This window comes from Rhamphochromis sp. 'chilingali' (assembly GCF_963969265.1).
Source record: "Rhamphochromis sp. 'chilingali' genome assembly, chromosome: 11".
Lineage (NCBI taxonomy): Eukaryota > Metazoa > Chordata > Actinopteri > Cichliformes > Cichlidae > Rhamphochromis > Rhamphochromis sp. 'chilingali'.
The window spans coordinates 8,007,438-8,026,935 of record NC_137938.1 but is presented as its reverse complement, the minus strand read 5'-3'; the positions used below and the strand labels follow the sequence as shown (position 1 = coordinate 8,026,935).

Below are 19,498 nucleotides of genomic sequence, written 5' to 3'. Positions count from 1 at the left end.
GCAGCCATATTCAAATAGGCTACTAACATCAGAACAAGCCATCTTTAGGTTTTTTTTAAGGTGTTATGTCTACACAAGCAGCAGTGATACAAGTATTTAGTTATGCACATATTCACACAGTGACACTATATTATTATATGTAAATGCGTGTTCACATAAATACATGTACACAATGCTTGACATGTTTATATTAGACCAACATAAATCGGTCCGTATGCTTGGATAAATGGAACTCATTAGGACTTCATAGCACCAGCATGAAATTATGATATTCCACGCCACGTTTTTTGCAAACCCATCCATCAATATCATTGTCAAAAACTGCGACACTGAAAAGCAATCAGTCTCACATCAGCTAAGCCTCAGATTAATCTTCTTAATGTTTCCCCGGGATCTGCACCGAACCAAGGGAGAAACACGGCATTCGGCTGTCACGGAGACAAATAGCGAGGCGGGCAGAAATGCGTGCAGACTTCACAGCCATGCCGATAAACAGGCAGACACACAGATGGATGGCCACACAGGCACGCTAACTGGCTGAGACAGAAAAACAAACTGCGAGACAAACGGCCAGTGGACAGAGAGGCAAACTGACATGCAAGTGACAGCGGCCTGTCACAGTGAAGAGGTCAGTTTGCATAACACGCTGACGCTGCCGTGCTGGAGGTCTCCTCACTAAACAACACAAGTGGAAAGCTCATTTTTATATAACCAGTTGGAATTATGATGTTGCATTTTTCACCAATATCACAGCAGAGCATACTATGGGCGCTATGTTTTGCCGACACGACTGCCAGACAGCAATCTGGGTGAGCAGGTGATGGCACACAGACACGGGGACTAATTGAATGGAAGAAATTGCTGGAAATTACTGGAAGAGAAACAGACAGAGCATTTGAGTCTGTGTATGGGCTCTGCCTCCGCCATAAGGAGATTAGATACAGAGTGTAAACAGCTCAATGTGTCAGAGACACAGTGTTGGATGACAGGCAGTGACAGGTTCTTAACATGGATATTAAAGATATATAGTTGCAAGTTTATCTGAAACAAATCAAATATAAGCAAAAATGCCATTTTAAAACCATGATTTAAAGCCACACTTTCTTTCAAATAGGCTATGTATCTCCAAACACACATTTTCCGAAAGAACAGGCCATGGATGTGCACAATGCCGCAAGGACCCTACGCTCTAATTGGAAGTTTATAAAGATTCTCCTTAATATTCTGATGAAACAGTTAGTTGTTAAATATTTCATACTGAGAGCATGTTCGCACTCACATTTTGGACGACTCTTTTGCCTCTGGGACCAGCTGGATCTAACAAGTAACCATAGCAACTCCATACAAAGTGAGCTTCGCACGGCTTGATATAATGAGAAATGTGGCAATGGGAACCTCTGGGGTACGCAGTTTTGTCACTGCCGTTGTGTCCTTGTGTGCGCAGCACCTCTATACATGCTCTTTGTGATGTGTAGTAATGGGTACCTACCAGTGAGGACGAAACATACAGTGTCAATCATTCTTGTGCAACACAAATCTGTCATGAGCAAGATGAAAGCAACAAAAGTCTGACTGCCATCACCCAGAGAAGCTCAAATATAGGAGCTGTGCACGTGTAATTTGTAAAAGAAAACAAAAGTTGTATTCACAATTTCCCAAACAGGAACTTTTGATAACTTGAATCAAAACCGTCCTTCAGAAGCTATTCAAGAAAACATTACACAAACGTTGTAAAGGAGTTCTGAAATCTGAAATGAGATCTTGTCCTGACCCTGAATAAATACAGTCACACTGTAAAGTCATTCTTTAAAATCATTGTGTTATTTATACATCTACATTACATCCTGACTTCTTCACACTGCGCTAACACCGCATCCTAATGGATAATACAGTGCTGCAGGTCTGACATCCGTGAGTGATGCAGTCAGGTTTCTGTTCATTTCCACACTGCCAGCTTCCCCTCCTCTTTTGCATGCGATGACATCGGTATCTGAACGAGAGAGCTGATTCTCTGCTCCACACAACAGCTTTTGGGCTGATGCTGTCATTCCTAATAGAGAGGACTGGGCTCTGTGAACGCGGACAGTAGTAATTGCTCTCCCCGGAACGTCACGAGTGCCAGCGTGACATGCACGGACAGGCGGATGACAGCGGCATCGTCAGCTCTCTCGATCCCGGCCCTTTACTCCTCTGCTTCTGCCTATTGTGTCTTATTCATTCACATACTTATGCTCTCCTTTCCTTGAAATTTTCTTCCTCTCACCTCAGCCTTTCTCCAAGCCAGCCACTCACTTCCCTCTTGTTTACCCAGTGAAGGCATCCTGCTGTCTGTACCCCCTTCTGTGCCTTCACACAGCTCTCGGAAAACAGGCACAACAGCACAGCAGGAAGGGTGTGTGTTGTGTGTGCATATGTCAGAGGAGCATCCCAAGTCGACACAATCCTCTAGACCTTTTACACACCGCTACAGTTATGCATAAATTTTATGTGTGTGTATGTATGTGCTTTAAACATTTGCATATCGTGTGAGTCAGTGTGAGCTGAGGGGTACAGTCAGTCAAAGAAAGGAGCCAACCTGCAGATTCTCCCCTGTAGCTGAGGACAGACTGTGTCATGACTGCAGACATCTTCCTCTTCTTTCTCTTCCTTTCACCTCGTAATCTCAGATGCATTAATTATTTAAAAGGCTCCTTGAAAACGCACTTCAGCTGCATAATATTCATTCAAACTCCAGTGCAACACTAGCAATCGGCTGGTTTCACGAGGATCTGATAGTAAAATGGAAATGAGTACGGTAATTGTTAATGGTTGTGGTTTTAAAGAGATTCATCACAAGGTTAGATTTACACACACTGACAACACATTTGGAGGTTGCTGGTCTTAACAGAACACCGAACTGAGGCTTTATTTTTCTGCTAAAAGCATTTTTTTCTTTGGTAAGTGCTCACTGAAGCAAATACAGTGGCAAGCAAAACTACAATGAACAAGAGGTGCAGCCTTCTTAGCAAGATTTGTGGTTTCGCTTAGTGCTTTATTCAAACCATTCATCCACTGGCAAGACGTGACTATAGGAAGCGTGGAGGTAATAGCTGTCATTAATATCCATGAGTCACCACCACCTCCAGCGCCGTGAGTGATGCGCGGTGGAAGGTAAGAAGTGAACCTGTTCAATATTTAACCTGCGTTTAGAGTGTTTGCACTGAGCAGCTGCCAGCTGTAGCAATGGGGCAGGCTTTGTTTTGACTGGCTAATGAGTCCGGCTTAGTCTGTGACATCTTTAGCTCAACTGTGGGCCGTAAAAATGATTGTTTCTCAAGTGTGGTGTTAGATTCATAATGTCAGGAATAATTGGACTTCCTATGTAATTTAATCTCTGGAGCTAAAATGTAGAGATTTATCTTCTGGGTTCAGTGCTGGGTATAAGGTAGGAATTGAAACGATGACACATGAACTCCCCCCGCCGCCACCACTCTTCCACTCTCACACAATGACCCACTGTTTCTGCTCGTTTAAAATTTGTTAAATTTACTTTTGAATTAACACCTTAAATAACAAAGAATGGTTTGTAAGCTTGAAGATTCCAGTGAATAAAGTGAAGACTGTTAGTCTCATCAGTTATAAGCAGTTGTGTAGCTTGGAAACACAGGAGAGAAATAAAACTGTTATTGCAGATGGAGAACTTCACTGATACATACAGATCATTTTTATGCCCTGCACTTGAACATACTGCTGCTGAGCTAATGAGCTGATGAAGTGATATATATCACCATATATGAAGGTCTATTTAACACGCAAGGGTAGAGCAGAAACTAGTATTGTGCAGTACAGCACAAAATAATAGGATAATAGACACATTTAAGTACCAGTGTATTGTGACATTTAATATAAATGTCCTTACAATATGTAATGGTTATTAGGCAATAAGGGACTTAAATATAATGATTATTAAGAAACATTACTACGTGATAAGAATAGATTTTACGTGATTCTGTAAAAACAATGTCTTATAGAAACAGATTAAGGTACTTTTTCAGTACTTCCTTGCAATGCTTCTACATTTAAAATATTAATAAAAGGAGTACAGTTACTAAACCTAAGTAACTTAGTAAACTTTACTAACTAATGTCTATGTGTTGAATTTCACATGTTTCAGTTAAGGTTCTCATATAAATAAATAATACAGGCCAATATTATGCCTCCAATCTAAAAAATACATCATATGTTCTGCATCCCTATTATAAAGGCCCTAATATTATATATTATTATATATCCCTCTAAAACTGAAAGCCAATGAATGTGGGGAAGAATTTGTATAATCGATAAGTTGCATTACTGCCGTGAAGTCTTCTTGTGTATGTTTAAATGCAAGCTATTTTAAGATGATTATTATTTCCTATTTTGAATCAAATGCTTCTTTTGCAAACAATATACATTAAATCCTAGAGAGTCTTTGCAGTTCTCAGATGCTCCACAAACAACAGCAAACGTCAACTTTGGAATAAAAATGAATGTGAAACACACAAGTCTTTACCCAGGTCTGCCACCGTACATTTTACAACGTTTCTTAGGAGATTTCTTCTGCAAGTAATAAAGACAGAGCAAAAAGATTTAATTCCCAGTACCAAAAAGAAGAAAGCTGTTTTGTTTTTTTTTTACCAGCAGTAAGTCTCACAATGATTCATATTCCCATTAATATAGTGATAGAGGTAATGTTAGCTAAGTTATCAATGCTTACCTAGCTAAGTGGGAAAAATAAACCCAGTCAGCCTACTGTGGTGTTACAGTGAAATATAACAATAATGGTTCTAAGGAAATCAACCAACCCGTATCTGGAAGCCACTCGGATGCTAATCCAAATACCTGAGCTGGTGTCACTGTCAAACGCAGCATTTCTATGAGCTCAACACACAAACTGTCTGTGTGCAGTTTGTCGCACACTGTGTTGCTAGCTAAAGATACAGCTGCTGTATTTCACTATTTAAAGGTTGCATGAAAATCCTCAGCAGGTTAGTGTAGCATGAACAGGTTAGTTTGCTGTACTGTGATGGATTCAAAGAAAGGAACAGTGTGTGACTGGTGCACAGTGGTCGTCTAGAATAAAGTTAATATAAACAGCGTACTGTCAGTGTTGCCAGGACAACTCATGAAACATCTGCTGACATCTGGTTGAATTCAGCTGTGTACAGTGTTGGTCAAGTTACTTGAAAAAAGTAATTAGTAACCAATTACTGATTACTTCTCCAAAAAAATAATCCCTTTACTTACTGATTACTTATTTTCAAAAGTAATTCGATACTTAGTTACTTTTTTAACCCTGTGGTTGTGTGCACCCCCACCGCCTTACTTAATGTTTCGGTCACATTTGACCAGTTAGTTTTTAAAACATGACACATAACCTGAATAGTAATAAAGCAATAGACCTTTCAGCCCAATTCTATTTTTTCTGCATAATCCATCATATAAAATTGAATCAAATGAAAAAATCTCTTTTTAAAACTTGTTTTATTAGTTTTAATCTTTTACCTTCATGCGCATTGCATCAAGCAAAAATTAAATTATATGCAACAGTCTCTCACAGAAAGAAATTTGTTTAACATTTAAACCTATTTTCTGCATATTCCAGCATATGAAATAAAATAATGTTTTGTGTTTACACTCTCTTTCAAATAGATGCAAGTAAAACACAGCAAAAAAATAAATAAAATCAAAGTCTCAGTGGCACCAAGTCCCGTTGCTCTTTTTCACCTGTTTAGCAGGAGTGGGGCGGGTGGAGGTCTGCCCGGTCATGTCAGTGGGGGGATCCGGGGGGGTTTCTCTGTGAATTTCACATTCCCGTGGCAGCGTGCTAGGTACTTGCTCAGATTTGCAGTTTAATTTTTCACGGTAAAAAGAAGTTTTCTTCCCATGCAGAGTGTACAGCATACATTAATGTTTTTGTCACTTTTTACAGAATCAAACTCAAAGTAATGTCAGCACTTCCAAGCTTTAAACCCTGCATGGTCGTACTCGCTCCTGCTCTCCATATTATCCATTGTTGATCTGCACACATCTGTTACCACGAACGTTGCATGTGTTTACGTCATTGTCACGAGACCCTTTCACAAACAAAATCACGGTTTAGTAACGCAGAAATGCAGTGTGCTTACGGGAAAGTAATTATTTTTGCAATAGTAATCCCTTACTTTACTTTGAAAAAAGTAATCGGATTACAGTAACGTGTTTATTGTAACACGTTGTGTACATCCACAAAGAGCAGCAGGTCTGCTACTCACAGCCTGTACAATAAGACAATCTACTGGAGCGCTCAATAGAAATTACTGAGCTGTGATTCTTTGCCCCACACTGAGCCATTTCAACTAATTTTAGGGTTCCCCCATCTGCTGAATCCACTTTAATCTCTTCCCTACTCATTTCCTGCTTAGAGGCAAAGTCACCCTCTACAATGTAGGTAACAGAAAATAGAGCTCTTCTAATATTATTGTTACATTAATAAAGCACAAGGTTCAGTTAGCTTTGCATAAAAACAGCTGGTAGAAATGTCCTCCAAAGAGCTACTTTTTACTTTCTTACTTAGAGTACATTTCAGAGCCTGTACTTTTTTTTAAAACTTTTACTTGAGTAAAGAAGTTGAATCAGTACTTCAACTTTTACTGGAGTATTTTTCAACACTAGTATCAGTACTTAGGTACAGAATGTCTGTTCTTTTGCCACCTCTGGTTAAGAGACTACTATTCGCACATATAATTTTATTAATGCATAAAATATACAAATAAGCATTATAAAGTGCTACAGATTAAATAAAGTCTATAGAAAAAAATTTTAATAGAAAATGACTGGATAAAACATCATTAGTTTTTGGTTGGCATGACACTGTCAACAGGATCAGAAGGAAAGAACACAGGCCTTGCATGGAAACACCTTCCACTGTTAGTTTTGCTTTCACACTTGGATAATGCATGACACTAAAAAAACAAAAAAGATTATATTTACCTATAACAGACACACAGCCCAGTGGGGCTATGAGAGATGCTGGAGCAAAGCCATAGGCAGCAAAGTTTCCCAGTTCCCCAACACCCATGAGAACCACTCCGCACCACCATGTGGCGGATGTGTAGTAGGGTTTGGATCCACGCTGTGCCTGACGTACATGGGCATATTTCTGTCAGGAAGAGAGGGAACGGGAGCCAGAGGAGCCAGGGGAACAGTCAGATAAAGTGGGCCCAACAGAGCTGTACAAACTACAGCAACACAACACAGACAATAACTTCACCGCACTGTGCAAATCCTAAAAAAGTAGGTGCAACTTAACATATTAATCAATCAATTTAATATAGCATTACACCGACTGTCACACAACTCTAAACGCAGCATCACACTCTCTGCTGATTACCATTTCATCTCAGAAGAGACATGACACCAATTAAGAAGCTGTATGATCCCAACACAAGTCTACAGTATACCTCATAATCATTAACAATTCTATTTCTGGAAGCTTATACTGGCTTCTAAGTAAGGGTTATCAACCTCTTTTAGCACTTTTTCACATCTACTTGAAGCTGTCACGGCATCCAAGTTTGCTCTGCATGCTGCTGCCATGCAGACTTTATTTCATATTATCAGTTCCCCAGAAAAAAAGATCACTTTAGACAAATAATGTTTTTAGATGAATCTTCTCAGACTGGTAAATGTTAGCGCTTGTAGGCTTACATTACATTTAATCAATGAAGTCCTTATTTTTTAACATTGTGATGCTCAGAAAATGGTAAAACTTCACCTGAATTAGAGCTATCAACCTAAGGGCAGCTTATTAATACCCTACTCAGGTCCAGACTGTGCAGAAAATGTGTTGTTTGAATACTTAATTGCACTATATTAAAACTGAATTGCAATATTTTAACACCCACTTCTATTCGTTTTAATTCAAACAGGCTTTTCTGTCATGAAATGCAGTCATTTCTAATGCACACTGCCTGCTGTGAACATCACACAGCCACAGTGCCCGAGGGTACACGCACTAAAATCCTGATGAGCACACAGAGTTTGCTAAAGAGAGCAAACCATGAGGAGAAAGACAGTCTAGAAATACTTTACAGGCGCTAAACGCCTACTGTGCTGAGTGTCTGTCACACAGCTGGATTCCAGTGTTTCCTACCTGTATGTTGAGCGAGATGCTGATGAGGACATTCCCACATATGGAGATGATGATTCCCAGGAGATAAGTCTGTGGAAACAAACAGTAAACAGACAGAGGATTAGGTGACGCTCTAGTTGTCACACGACTCCAAACACCCCATAATACTTCTCGCAAGTCTTCCCTCCAGCTGTCGCATCTGTCATTTCCATGACAACCACAGAGAGCATTGCTCCATTGGTGTTGTGTTCAAAGGCACAACTGCGTGTGTAGATATTGTTTGTACTCCTGTGGAACAGAGGCTTTTAAGGCTTCGTAACACCGAAATCTGTATTCTCACACGTAGTAAAAAAACAAAACAAAAACAGCAAACAGACATTTGACACAAATATGCCAAAAAATGAAAACAATCCAAGTTCTCACACAATATCTGACACCTCATTAAGATCTGGATGTAGGCTGGTGCACACCTTCAGACAAATAAACGCACAAAGTTCTGGGAATATCACACTCAAGCTGACAAAGGCAAAAATGGAGATTCTCAACTATAACTATCATGTTTACCATCTTTAGTGTTTGCATACCAACATACTCACAGTAACACTTTCCCAGGATTCATTTCATATTGTAAATACTGCAATTAGGACTTTCTGACTTGCAAATAGCATCCACATCAAGAAACTAGCATTTTAGCGAAAGCTGCAATTTATCCTGAACAATAAGGAAAAGTGGATGTCTCACTGTACACCATAAATACAATAATTTCAAACTATGCAGGGCTTTTTGGGTAACTAAATACAAAGATTTTGAGACATCCAAAGTAAAACTGCTATATAAAACAGCCAAATTCAATTTTAGTGCAACCTTAATTAAAACAAAAAAAGTATCATCAGATGTTTGTAGCAAATTTTCCTCAGAGTAGGTGTATAAGTGATGGAGGGAGAAACGAGATACATTCACTTAAAGTGCTGGAACAGTATACTTGGCTGTTTTGTCCCTGATATATCCCAGGAAAATGACTGCCAAAAGAAAATTGAATTCTGGGCTGTGGGTGGACAAAGTTTATAAAGGAACGATAGCACAGAGTGGGGGTGGAATGTGAAGGATAAAACCTAAAGAAGAGAACTCAATCACTCTTGAAGAAGTAAAAGAAAGTGCAGCCAAGCATTTATCCCTTGAAATTGCTTTAAGGAAGAGAGGTGGAGGATGGACAAGGAGAAGGTGGATGGTGATGGGAGTTAAAACAACAGGATGAGAAACAACAGTGAGGTGGAGAATAAGAGGGAAATTTAATCACATGCAGCAACAATAGATTAAAAAAAAGGAAATAAGTATTAATGTTCAGGTTCAGTGGTCCATTCTGTCTGATAAGACAGACAGTGGGTTATTGTCAGTATTATCCATGTGATGTTGTTGACAATAAGATAACACCGCCGTGGTCAAAGGACACGGGAGTGAATGGAGTGTAAATTAATTCCTCTGGTCTCCAAACACAGCTCCAAAAACAGCTGCTCACTACCGCACGATCCAGAGGTCGCCTATTGTCCATCAGTGCGCATCATTAGAAATCCTCAGTGACAATATGAAGCATCTCTTTGCCAGACTGAGAGGGAATAGCTGTGATGATTTAAGCATAAGTCGCAATTCATCGTGCAAACAATGGAAATATCAGCAATCCTCTACTCTTACTGCCAGGCTCAGAGAATACACGGAAGCGTACACAGGAGCACCACATGAAAACATGAGAGTAAACATCCACGAAATACAGGTTAAAATGATGTTTTCCTTACCTGCCTTAGTGTGCTACCTATCCAGTTCAAAACCAAAAAATAAAAAATCCTATAAAAACATAAAGTGGTGCGTTAAGGTCGACGGGATATCATATACAGTGGGGCAAAAAAGTATTTAGTCAGCCACCGATTGTGCAAGTTCCCCACTTAAAATGATGACAGAGGTCAGTAATTTGCACCAGAGGTACACTTCAACTGTGAGAGACAGAATGTGAAAAAAAAATCCATGAATCCACATGGTAGGATTTGTAAAGAATTTATTCGTAAATCAGGGTGGAAAATAAGTATTTGGTCACCTCAAACAAGGAAAATCTCTGGCTCTCACAGACCTGTAACGTCTTCTGTAAGAAGCTTTTCTGTCCCCACTCGTTACCTGTATGAATGGCACCTGTTTGAACTCATCATCTGTATAAAAGACACCTGTCCACAGCCTCAAACAGTCAGACTCCAAACTCCGCCATGGCCAAGACCAAAGAGCTTTCGAAGGACACCAGGAAAAGTATTGTAGACCTGCACCAGACTGGGAAGAGTGAATCTACAATAGGCAAGCAGCTTGGTGTGAAAAAATCAACTGTGGGAGCAATCATCAGAAAATGGAAGACATACAAGACCACTGATAATCTCCCTCGATCTGGGGCTCCACGCAAGATCTCATCCCGTGGGGTCAAAATGATCATGAGAACGGTGAGCAAAGATCCCAGAACCACACGGGGGGACTTGGTGAATGACCTGCAGAGAGCTGGGACCAAAGTAACAAAGGTCACCATCAGTAACACACTACAACGGCAGGGAATCAAATCCCGCAGTGCCAGACGTGTTCCGCTGCTGAAGCCAGTGCATGTCCAGGCCCGTCTGAAGTTTGCCAGAGAGCACATGGATGATACAGCAGAGGATTGGGAGAATGTCATGTGGTCAGATGAAACCAAAGTAGAACTTTTTGGTATAAACTCAACTCGTCGTGTTTGGAGGAAGAAGAATACTGAGTTGCATCCCAAGAACACCATACCTACTGTGAAGCATGGGGGTGGAAACATCATGCTATGGGGCTGTTTTTCTGCCAAGGGGACAGGACGACTGATCCGTGTTAAGGACAGAATGAATGGGGCCATGTATCGTGAGATTTTGAGCCAAAACCTCCTTCCATCAGTGAGAACTTTGAAGATGAAACGAGGCTGGGTCTTCCAACATGACAATGATCCAAAACACACCGCCCGGGCAACAAAGGAGTGGCTCCGTAAGAAGCATTTGAAAGTCCTGGAGTGGCCTAGCCAGTCTCCAGACCTCAACCCCATAGAAAATCTGTGGCGGGAGTTGAAAGTCCGTGTTGCTCGGCGACAGCCCCAAAACATCACTGCTCTCGAGAAGATCTGCATGGAGGAATGGGCCAAAATACCAGCTACTGTGTGTGCAAACCTGGTAAAGACCGATAGTAAACATTTGACCTCTGTTATTGCCAACAAAGGTTATGTTACAAAGTATTGAGTTGTATTTTTGTTATTGACCAAATACTTATTTTCCACCCTGATTTACGAATAAATTCTTTACAAATCCTACCATGTGGATTCATGGATTTTTTTTCACATTCTGTCTCTCACAGTTGAAGTGTACCTCTGGTGCAAATTACTGACCTCTGTCATCATTTTAGGTGGGGGAACTTGCACAATCGGTGGCTGACTAAATACTTTTTTGCCCCACTGTATAATATGACTCCAGCACAATTATGAGTCATACACTTTCATGTTTGTTTAGCAATAAAGGCCGAGGTTATAAGAAACACTGTATTCTAGCAAAGACAATAAAATGCTGCTTGTTTGCAGTTTTAATGTGGAGCATGAATTTATACTGCATCTTTTAGGCCAAAGCGCTCCTTTGCTCTGTTGTCAGAAAAGCTGCTCACTGTGGTTTAGTTTTATCTGTGTGCACAACAAATAACCTAAACTACCGTCACTTCTTCTAAGATTTAACTCGAGCCTGCTGCAGACCTGAAATAGGTTCATTAAGTTTAATATTTGAACAAGATAATAGAGCTCAGATCCTTTTATTAATCACTAACTTTCAAATATTTAGTGACGGTGTAATGACATCCTCGAATCATGCTTCATACCAAAATCAGATAAACATAACTAACTGAGACTGAATGCACTCACACAACAACAGCAGCTGCTCTGAGGAGAGCATCCTTTTTAGTGTAATTTATATATTTAAAGACTAATGGAGACTGACTGTGATTTTACTTATGATCAAATGAATTAGGCACAAAAATAAATTTAAAAAACTGTTTCTCGCTCCATGGAATTCACTGGCGGACTTCATTTCTCTATTAATGGTGTCCGACTCACCAGAAAACTGTCAGGAATGTCTGACTAAATTGCTTCATGCACATCACTTATCGGTAATCATTCACATATACTGACTATTTGTATAACAGTGTGGACGTGTAAACAACACCGCAGAGCACATTACAGATAATAATGACACCAGGAACAGTAGAGCAACACAGATATTTCCACAATCATCCTGACAACCCCTCTGCCCATCTAATGAACCATTAGCCACTCCTACTCCCAGTGAACTGCATCATGATGCGTGTCTTGGATACACATGTGGCGACAAGCTCACACACCTGATTTCCTTGCGGTTCAGCTGTCCTTGCCCTTGACACAGCAGTCAGGTTCAGTACAACTCACAGCTGCAAACCCTAGTTAAATACACTAGTCAGAGCAAGTAAGAAAGCAACGCAAAGTCCCACTGAGAGGTTTTGGAGGGCAAATTAACTATTTAAATTGGTAAAGGCGCCTGAAGAAAACCCAGAGGATTGATACTGCAATGTTACCCTAAAGCGACACTGATGTCTGAATAAAATGTCAAGTGAATCCATATAAAGTCTATAATAAATCCATATTGATGAGACTGGTCAATTACAACATGGGTCCCTTTGAAAACTCTGATCAGCTGTTAGTCTACAAGGAAAAGACAAAAGTGTGTTCCTTGCTTTTAAGCACCAGAGTAGATATGAAGCTATAAGAAAACCTACAGCCAACTTTCAATTAGTTTTGATTTATCTGCTCATGGCACTCCTAATTCCATCCAGCAGCTCACTATAAAGTAAAACTACTACTTTTTATTGCATAACTCAGCATATCAGCTCCTCGCCAGCTTGATAAGAAATTGAAGTCTAGGGGACTTATGGGTAATTTTTCATTCAAAACCACCACATTACAGTCCAGTTTTTCTCTCGCGTCTCTCTTCCAAGCCCATCTTCTCTTCACCCTCTCTCTCCCTTTTCACTTTGGCACCAAGCTGGATGAGATCACTCACCTGAAACCTACAGCGAGGACGCTAGTGCTAAACCGGATTTAGTTCATGTGTGTTTTCCTACACTTGCACGATGATTGCAGAGTAGGAGAGGTAAACAGGATTTGGGAGGAGGAGGGGAGGAGATGGGCGGCTTGCTGATGGGTTTCCTAGGGGACTGATAGGTAAAAAGCCTGAACTTGTGTGTGTGGGTGTGAAGTGATAGACGGCGTCCTCTAATGATATGGCATACAGACTGACGGGGAGAGTGGACTGTGACTCCCGACTGTACGGAAGAAGAATATGACCCTAGTAATTTATGATCAGACACCTATCAGGCAGCTGTGGTCTGTACACTAAACCAAGATCAATAACCTTGTCAAGCTCTGCAGGAGAGAGTGTGAGTGGCTCCCTGCCGCTGCTGTTACTGAGCCCATGGGGAAGCTGCAGGTTAATGCTGAGAGAAGCCGGGGGCAGAACAGGGTGTTTAACTTTGCGTGGGTGCGTGTGTGTGTGCGTGCGTGAGAAACAGTGTGTTAAGAATACGTGGTGGTGGATGTGCAGCCTGAGGACAGTTCATTCCACAGACTTCACACAGGAGATAGCAATTTGAAATGTGAGGAAGGATTCATCTTAACTTCTATTGGATTCATTCACTTCATATTAAGCTGACCAGCAAGTGTTTTCAGCCTTATTATAATAAATTATTCCTCTCGTTTGTTGGTGTAAAGTTGGAGGGTGTGCATTTGCGGTACAGGTGGTCACTGCGGGAATCAAGGCCAAGACTCAAGGCTGCAGGAGCCTAACGCTCTTCCCACCGAGGGAGACAAATTCATGCGAGAGTGTGAGAGAAGAGAAGCAGGAGAGCAAGTGAGAAAGGGAGGGGGGGTTAAAAGGGAGAGACTTTTCCTGTCAGAGGAAGAGCAAACAAAGCTGCTGGATCAGGCGAGGCTGGTATACTGGGAGCGTCTTTTGTTGGCTGACTTGCTTAGCAAACATTACACACTTTAAGGAAAGTGACACACTTCACACCACAGCACCGTTTAAACTGCTGCACATTCTTCATCTTACTTTATTTTAATATAAGGACAGTTAACGCGTAAAGAAGTAGAAATAATCACTTATATTTACTCAACTACATTATTTAAAATATCTGAATTTAGTTGAGCCTGTCCATTTTGTGCTCTGCTTATACTGTATTACATCCATATCCAAGTGCATTAAGAAGAGATATTTGCACATAAATATGCAGAATTTGTAGGCAAGGAACAGTTTTTGATACTGGAGGCTTTTGGTTTCTGTTTTTGTCCAGGCAGTACTGATTTATCACGTTTGAGCAGTTTAAACATTTAATGTAGAGGGAAAATAAGAGGAAAAACATCTGAAAAACAGCCATATAGGAAGTGCTGGCTATCATCTGGTTTCAGCCATTTAGCTTTTTAAAACATATCCTAACAGTGGGTGCATAAAATGTGAATTATTTGCCCAAATCTCTTCTGGAAGAGCTGAAATCTTGGCTGATGGGTTCCCATGTTGGTAATGATGTTTATCAGCAGGGTAATAGTAATATCAGCTGCTTAATTATACTGGCCAGAGTTTTATTAACAGTGCCTCTGAGCAGAGTATTTTTGTACTGTCCATATATTAAGTGGGCTACTCTCAAGGAATTCTAGGATATGGTTGTGAGGTTTTCATCGCTGAATGATTATAATAGCAGTAAGACTGTCTTTGTGATTTTATCAGTATAAAAGAGCAATTAAACATTTTGGTATTTTTATTTTCACTTAAGTAAAGGATCTATATACGCCTCCTTCCACTGCATCTATGTTTGGACAATAGCAGGTATCCAGAAGTTCTTGTCTTTCCCGTCCTCTGTAATTACAGGTTGTTTGAGGCCATCCAAAATAGAAATCTGCTTTTACTGCGGTCTTATTTTAGCTTCCTCAAAATGTAATTTGTTTGTTACAGTCAAGGAATTCGATTGTACATCATTTCAGAGCAAATGATTCTGAAGACCTGACAACTTAACTGGCAAGCAACACAATAATGCAGCCCCTGAGCAGCATGTTTAGTTTTTAATGTTGCTGCCAGATTTAACAAGAAGTGCTACGATTATTGTGAGGGCTGGATTCAATAAGCTGATACTGATACTGGCTGTGAGAAAGGCAAAGCATCAAATAAAGATTCTTGTGCTTTTAAAAGTCACAATGACACAAACTCAAGAAGGATTCCCACTGCAGCAGTCCAGCAATATCGTGAATATCGCTTTCAGCAAAAGGAAAAGTGGGCTCTAACTCTGTGCGTGAGAACATTCATCATCGAGACACAATGAGGGAATTTACCACCAATTGTGGGCCGTGTGTTGTATAAACTCCATTACTTAAATGTCAGAGATAAGACAGCCTGAGCTTCTTTTGCTCAGGAACGTTTCATAAGCACAGAGCAAACTCCAATTAGTGGATTAGACCAGAACCCGGAAACTACATGTGACTGTTCTGAGTAAAATAATTTAAATCTGAATGGATCTGAAGGCTGATGAAGGGCCTGATAGCACTGATCCTCCTCCTCCTCCTCACTAGGACACTGACCAACAATGAGAAAGACCGACAGACGTACAGACAGCACGGTCCTTTGTGTCCACTGACAATAGGGATCTGTCCCTCACTGGGATGGGCTGATCTCTGGATGCAGCCCTTCAGTTTCTGCTCCGGGTGAGTGGTGGGTACAGAAGAAACATGGATACCAGTAGTAGAAAGAAAACAGACATTTTAATACCATTATCAAAATGTATTTGTGGATTGCGTCACATTTAACCTTAAACTGTATGTTTACTGAGTAAAGGCTCTGATCAGGATCTAGAGCCAGGATAAATAACACAGCTGGCTATAGATCTCTGCAAGTAATAGTGCTGAGAAGAGGTCCAGGAATTAGATCTTTAAAATGTATTCTTTTTTATTATTTGAGGGAGAAAATGTGTAAGTCCTATCTGTTAAAATCTAATCTCTTGTATACTGGACACTAATTTTGGGTTTACTGTTGCGCTGTGCTATCTGCTGTCAGCAGATTCTGTACAGGTCTCCCATCACCCACCTCGTTTACCTCCAATAGAAATTGGCAGTATTTAGTTCAGCAGCACATGCATTCTGCAATTTTCAAAGATAAAATACAGTTGTCGAGTTTGAATAAGCTTAAAGTGAACAGCTTTGTCCATAGACTGAATCAGCCTGGAAGCTCCGCTGCCCGCTATTCCCCACACTAACTGCAATAAGGCAAAAACTGGTATAGAAATTCTTAGGAAATATTACCCATCCTCTGTTACCTAACGTAACGGATCACGTCACTGGAAGTAGCTATCTTTCAAAGATACTGGGACTAAGTCTCACTTGTGAAGTATAACCAAGATGACAAATCATCATCATTTTTTTCAGCAGCATTTTTTCACTTCTAAAACGCTGTCAAAGTGTGACACAGACAGATATTGTCCCCATCCTGAGATGCTCTGTGGGATGGTGGGTAGCCATGGACAGAGGGGGAGCTGGGACCATTAGCCAGCTGTTCAGGACTCTTACAGTAGATCTATTCTCTCACAACCCACCAATGGGTCATTACTCATTACTCACGCCTCTCAGTCCTCCTCTGCTACTCTTTCTCTCTCTGGCCCCCAGTGGTAATGTCACACTTAGGAAACATGGCGAAACACAGTGACAGGGGAAAATGAGGGTGAGAGGAATGTGTGGTTACATAAGAGTGGGAGGAAAGAGGACTGGCATAACATAACAGGACGTTTGCACACACACATTCAAGGAAACTGCTTTTTATTATCACACACAAACAGAAGTGCACGCAGTCTGCATACTCTGTTTAATGGACAGATTAATCGAACCCACTTGACAAAGTTAAAAAGTTCAAAAGAAAGAGAGAGCCTTTCAACGCAATGATTTAGTCATGATTGCTTTAAAAAATAGTTGTGACAGGTGCCAGCACCAATAGATCTCTGCCCTGTCTAGATTCCTCATCCACACTGAGTGCTCATTACCTAAAGAGCTTTAGAGGCTGAGGTTATACTTTGACTTTCAAGATTATTTTTTAGGCACTAACTAAATCTTCTCTCGGATATTGGAGTGCAAATTTCTGCTCTAAATGGAGTTTAAAAAGTGAAGTTTCTGAAAATTAAAAAAGTTTTGCTCTCATCTCCGCAGCTGCAGCTGGAACAGGCTCAATATCATTTATATTACAAGCGGGCAAAAATATAACTACGGTGCACAGAATATGGCTCAAAAAAGAAATGGTTTTCTTTTAAATTTACGACGCATTCTGTGTTTTTAGGTTTTTGTTAAATTAGAACAAGTTACCTGTAAGTTTGTCACTTATACATCTTATGAAAGTTTTTTTTTAAATATTAGTTTTTAATCTCACCTTGCCAAAACGTTTCAAAGTTAAACAAACTCACCTGAAGCGGATTTTCCAGGACCTCTGCGCGGTGAGCCAGGGCCGGGGTCAAGGAAGGAAACACATGAGAAGAACTTGAATTCGCCATTTTTTCCATATCACGTAAAAAGGAAACACTTGTTTGTCGCGATTCCTTCCTTCTTCACATGTCTGGCGTTACATCTCACTTTCACCTCATCCCGTCCCAGGCATCCCACACGTCCTTGTCGCTTCAGTGGAAACTCGGAGGGTAAAAGTTCTTCATTGTTGAGGACAGGAATCAGGAGTTGGTGATGGCTTCAGGTACGATCGGGAAAATAGAATTTTAAATTAACAAAGTCATAGAAAAAAGCAAACAAACATGTGCATCTTTTTTATGTTTTACTTGTGCTCATCACTTCTGTGACGATGGGATTGGAAGCAGCAAGACAAACAGCAGATTGTTTGTTTCGAGCCCCGCTGCGTTCATGTTCATTGGCAGTTAGACGCTCTGATGTACGACATAACTGTGGACTTGAAGTAGGCATCAGGAAAGCCGCAGTTATCGTCGCGCACACAAAGCAGCGCACTGACCACAGATACTGGGACACATTCACTTTGATGCGAGACTGAGCGTCATTATCGATCAGATGGCTTAGAATGGAAGTAAACAGAATCCAACTGATTGTAAAGTTAGAGATTTCGCTTGTTTTTGTTTCAGGCTAGACTGAAATGGCCCCATGACCTGAAGATTTATAGTGTTTGGGTTTAAATGAAAAGTGAATTTAACTTTCTGCTTGGCAGTAGTATTGAACCCACTGGATCGGGACTTGCCATGCGCAAGCTTCTAGTTAAAGGATAGAAGTTTGACGAAGACAAACACCAAGCCGCTGTCCTGTTTGGTTTAGTGCGTCGAAATGTGTATTAAGATGGGGTACAAGTTGAAATACTAATTCTCCTGAAATCCAAACAAGTTGGCATGTCAGCGCTCCAGTTTTTGTTAAACATGTTGCCACCTGCTGGCCACACAGAGAGAGAGAGTGGCAGTTTTGCAGATGGTTCGACAGCGCATCTGATTAGAGCCACATGATGTCCCTCTTCTAATTAGGCTGGTAATGTTCTCACCTACAGACAACAGGTGTGTCATTGTGCCTGAATTTGCAATCTCTTCCTATTCGCTCTTCATCACCCCTTTGGAAACCTCATCAGCAGCTGAAAGAAAGACCAAATAAATAAATAAGAATCATCATAACAAATGGGCATGCAGACAAGTCCGGCTACATCAGTAGGACCGCATCTAATCTCTATTCAGTCTGGGTCCAGCTGTGAGTAGCTCCACATCCCAGTCAAAGGGTTGAACTGAGATACATCGCTGTGTCGTCTTTTGTGGCATCTTTCTGATCCGCGTCTGTGAAGAGAAGAGTGTTTGTCTCTGCACAAACAAAATTAGCTTGTGCAGATGGGGCTGCTGCCTTCTTTTGAGTATGAGCAGTCTGTCTTGACACATATACATGCTTTTCATGATCAGAGGGAACTATGATATTTATAGCTGCAAAAACGTCTTTAAAATGGACTGAATATGCTGTTTCTCTTTCATCCCTGTCATTTACAGACACTATTAAAATAATGGATTCTCATATTGAACATAATCCACTTAAGATTGCTCTTTTCCAGACATGGTTTTCTCACTGTGTGATGTCAGTGAGACCGGGTATCCTTAATATGGTCACCTATGGTCACATTTAAAACTCTCAGGTTGACCTCATATATTGATTGGCACATTGCTAACATCAGACACAATTAGTGACAAATTACTGCAGTTTGCATCTTGATATCCAGTACTGGACACTTGCATTGAGAGACAGATCTTACAAAC

The 19,498-nt window shown here is 40.6% G+C and overlaps 1 protein-coding gene across 1 annotated transcript in view; it reads right to left on the bottom strand.

Moving 5' to 3' along the window:
- nipal2 (NIPA like domain containing 2) overlaps positions 1 to 17,912 on the bottom strand; it is a 28,050-nt gene extending 10,138 nt beyond the window's left edge. The window contains exons 1-3 of the mRNA XM_080897432.1: positions 17,666 to 17,912; positions 8,153 to 8,221; positions 6,991 to 7,159 (exon numbers count right to left, since the gene is read on the bottom strand). Of these exons, the coding sequence (XP_080753558.1) occupies positions 6,991 to 7,159; positions 8,153 to 8,221; positions 17,666 to 17,761 (334 nt within the window). The 5' untranslated portion in view covers positions 17,762 to 17,912. The remainder of the gene's footprint in view (positions 1 to 6,990; positions 7,160 to 8,152; positions 8,222 to 17,665) is intronic.
- Between the last annotated feature and the right edge of the window lie 1,586 nt (positions 17,913 to 19,498).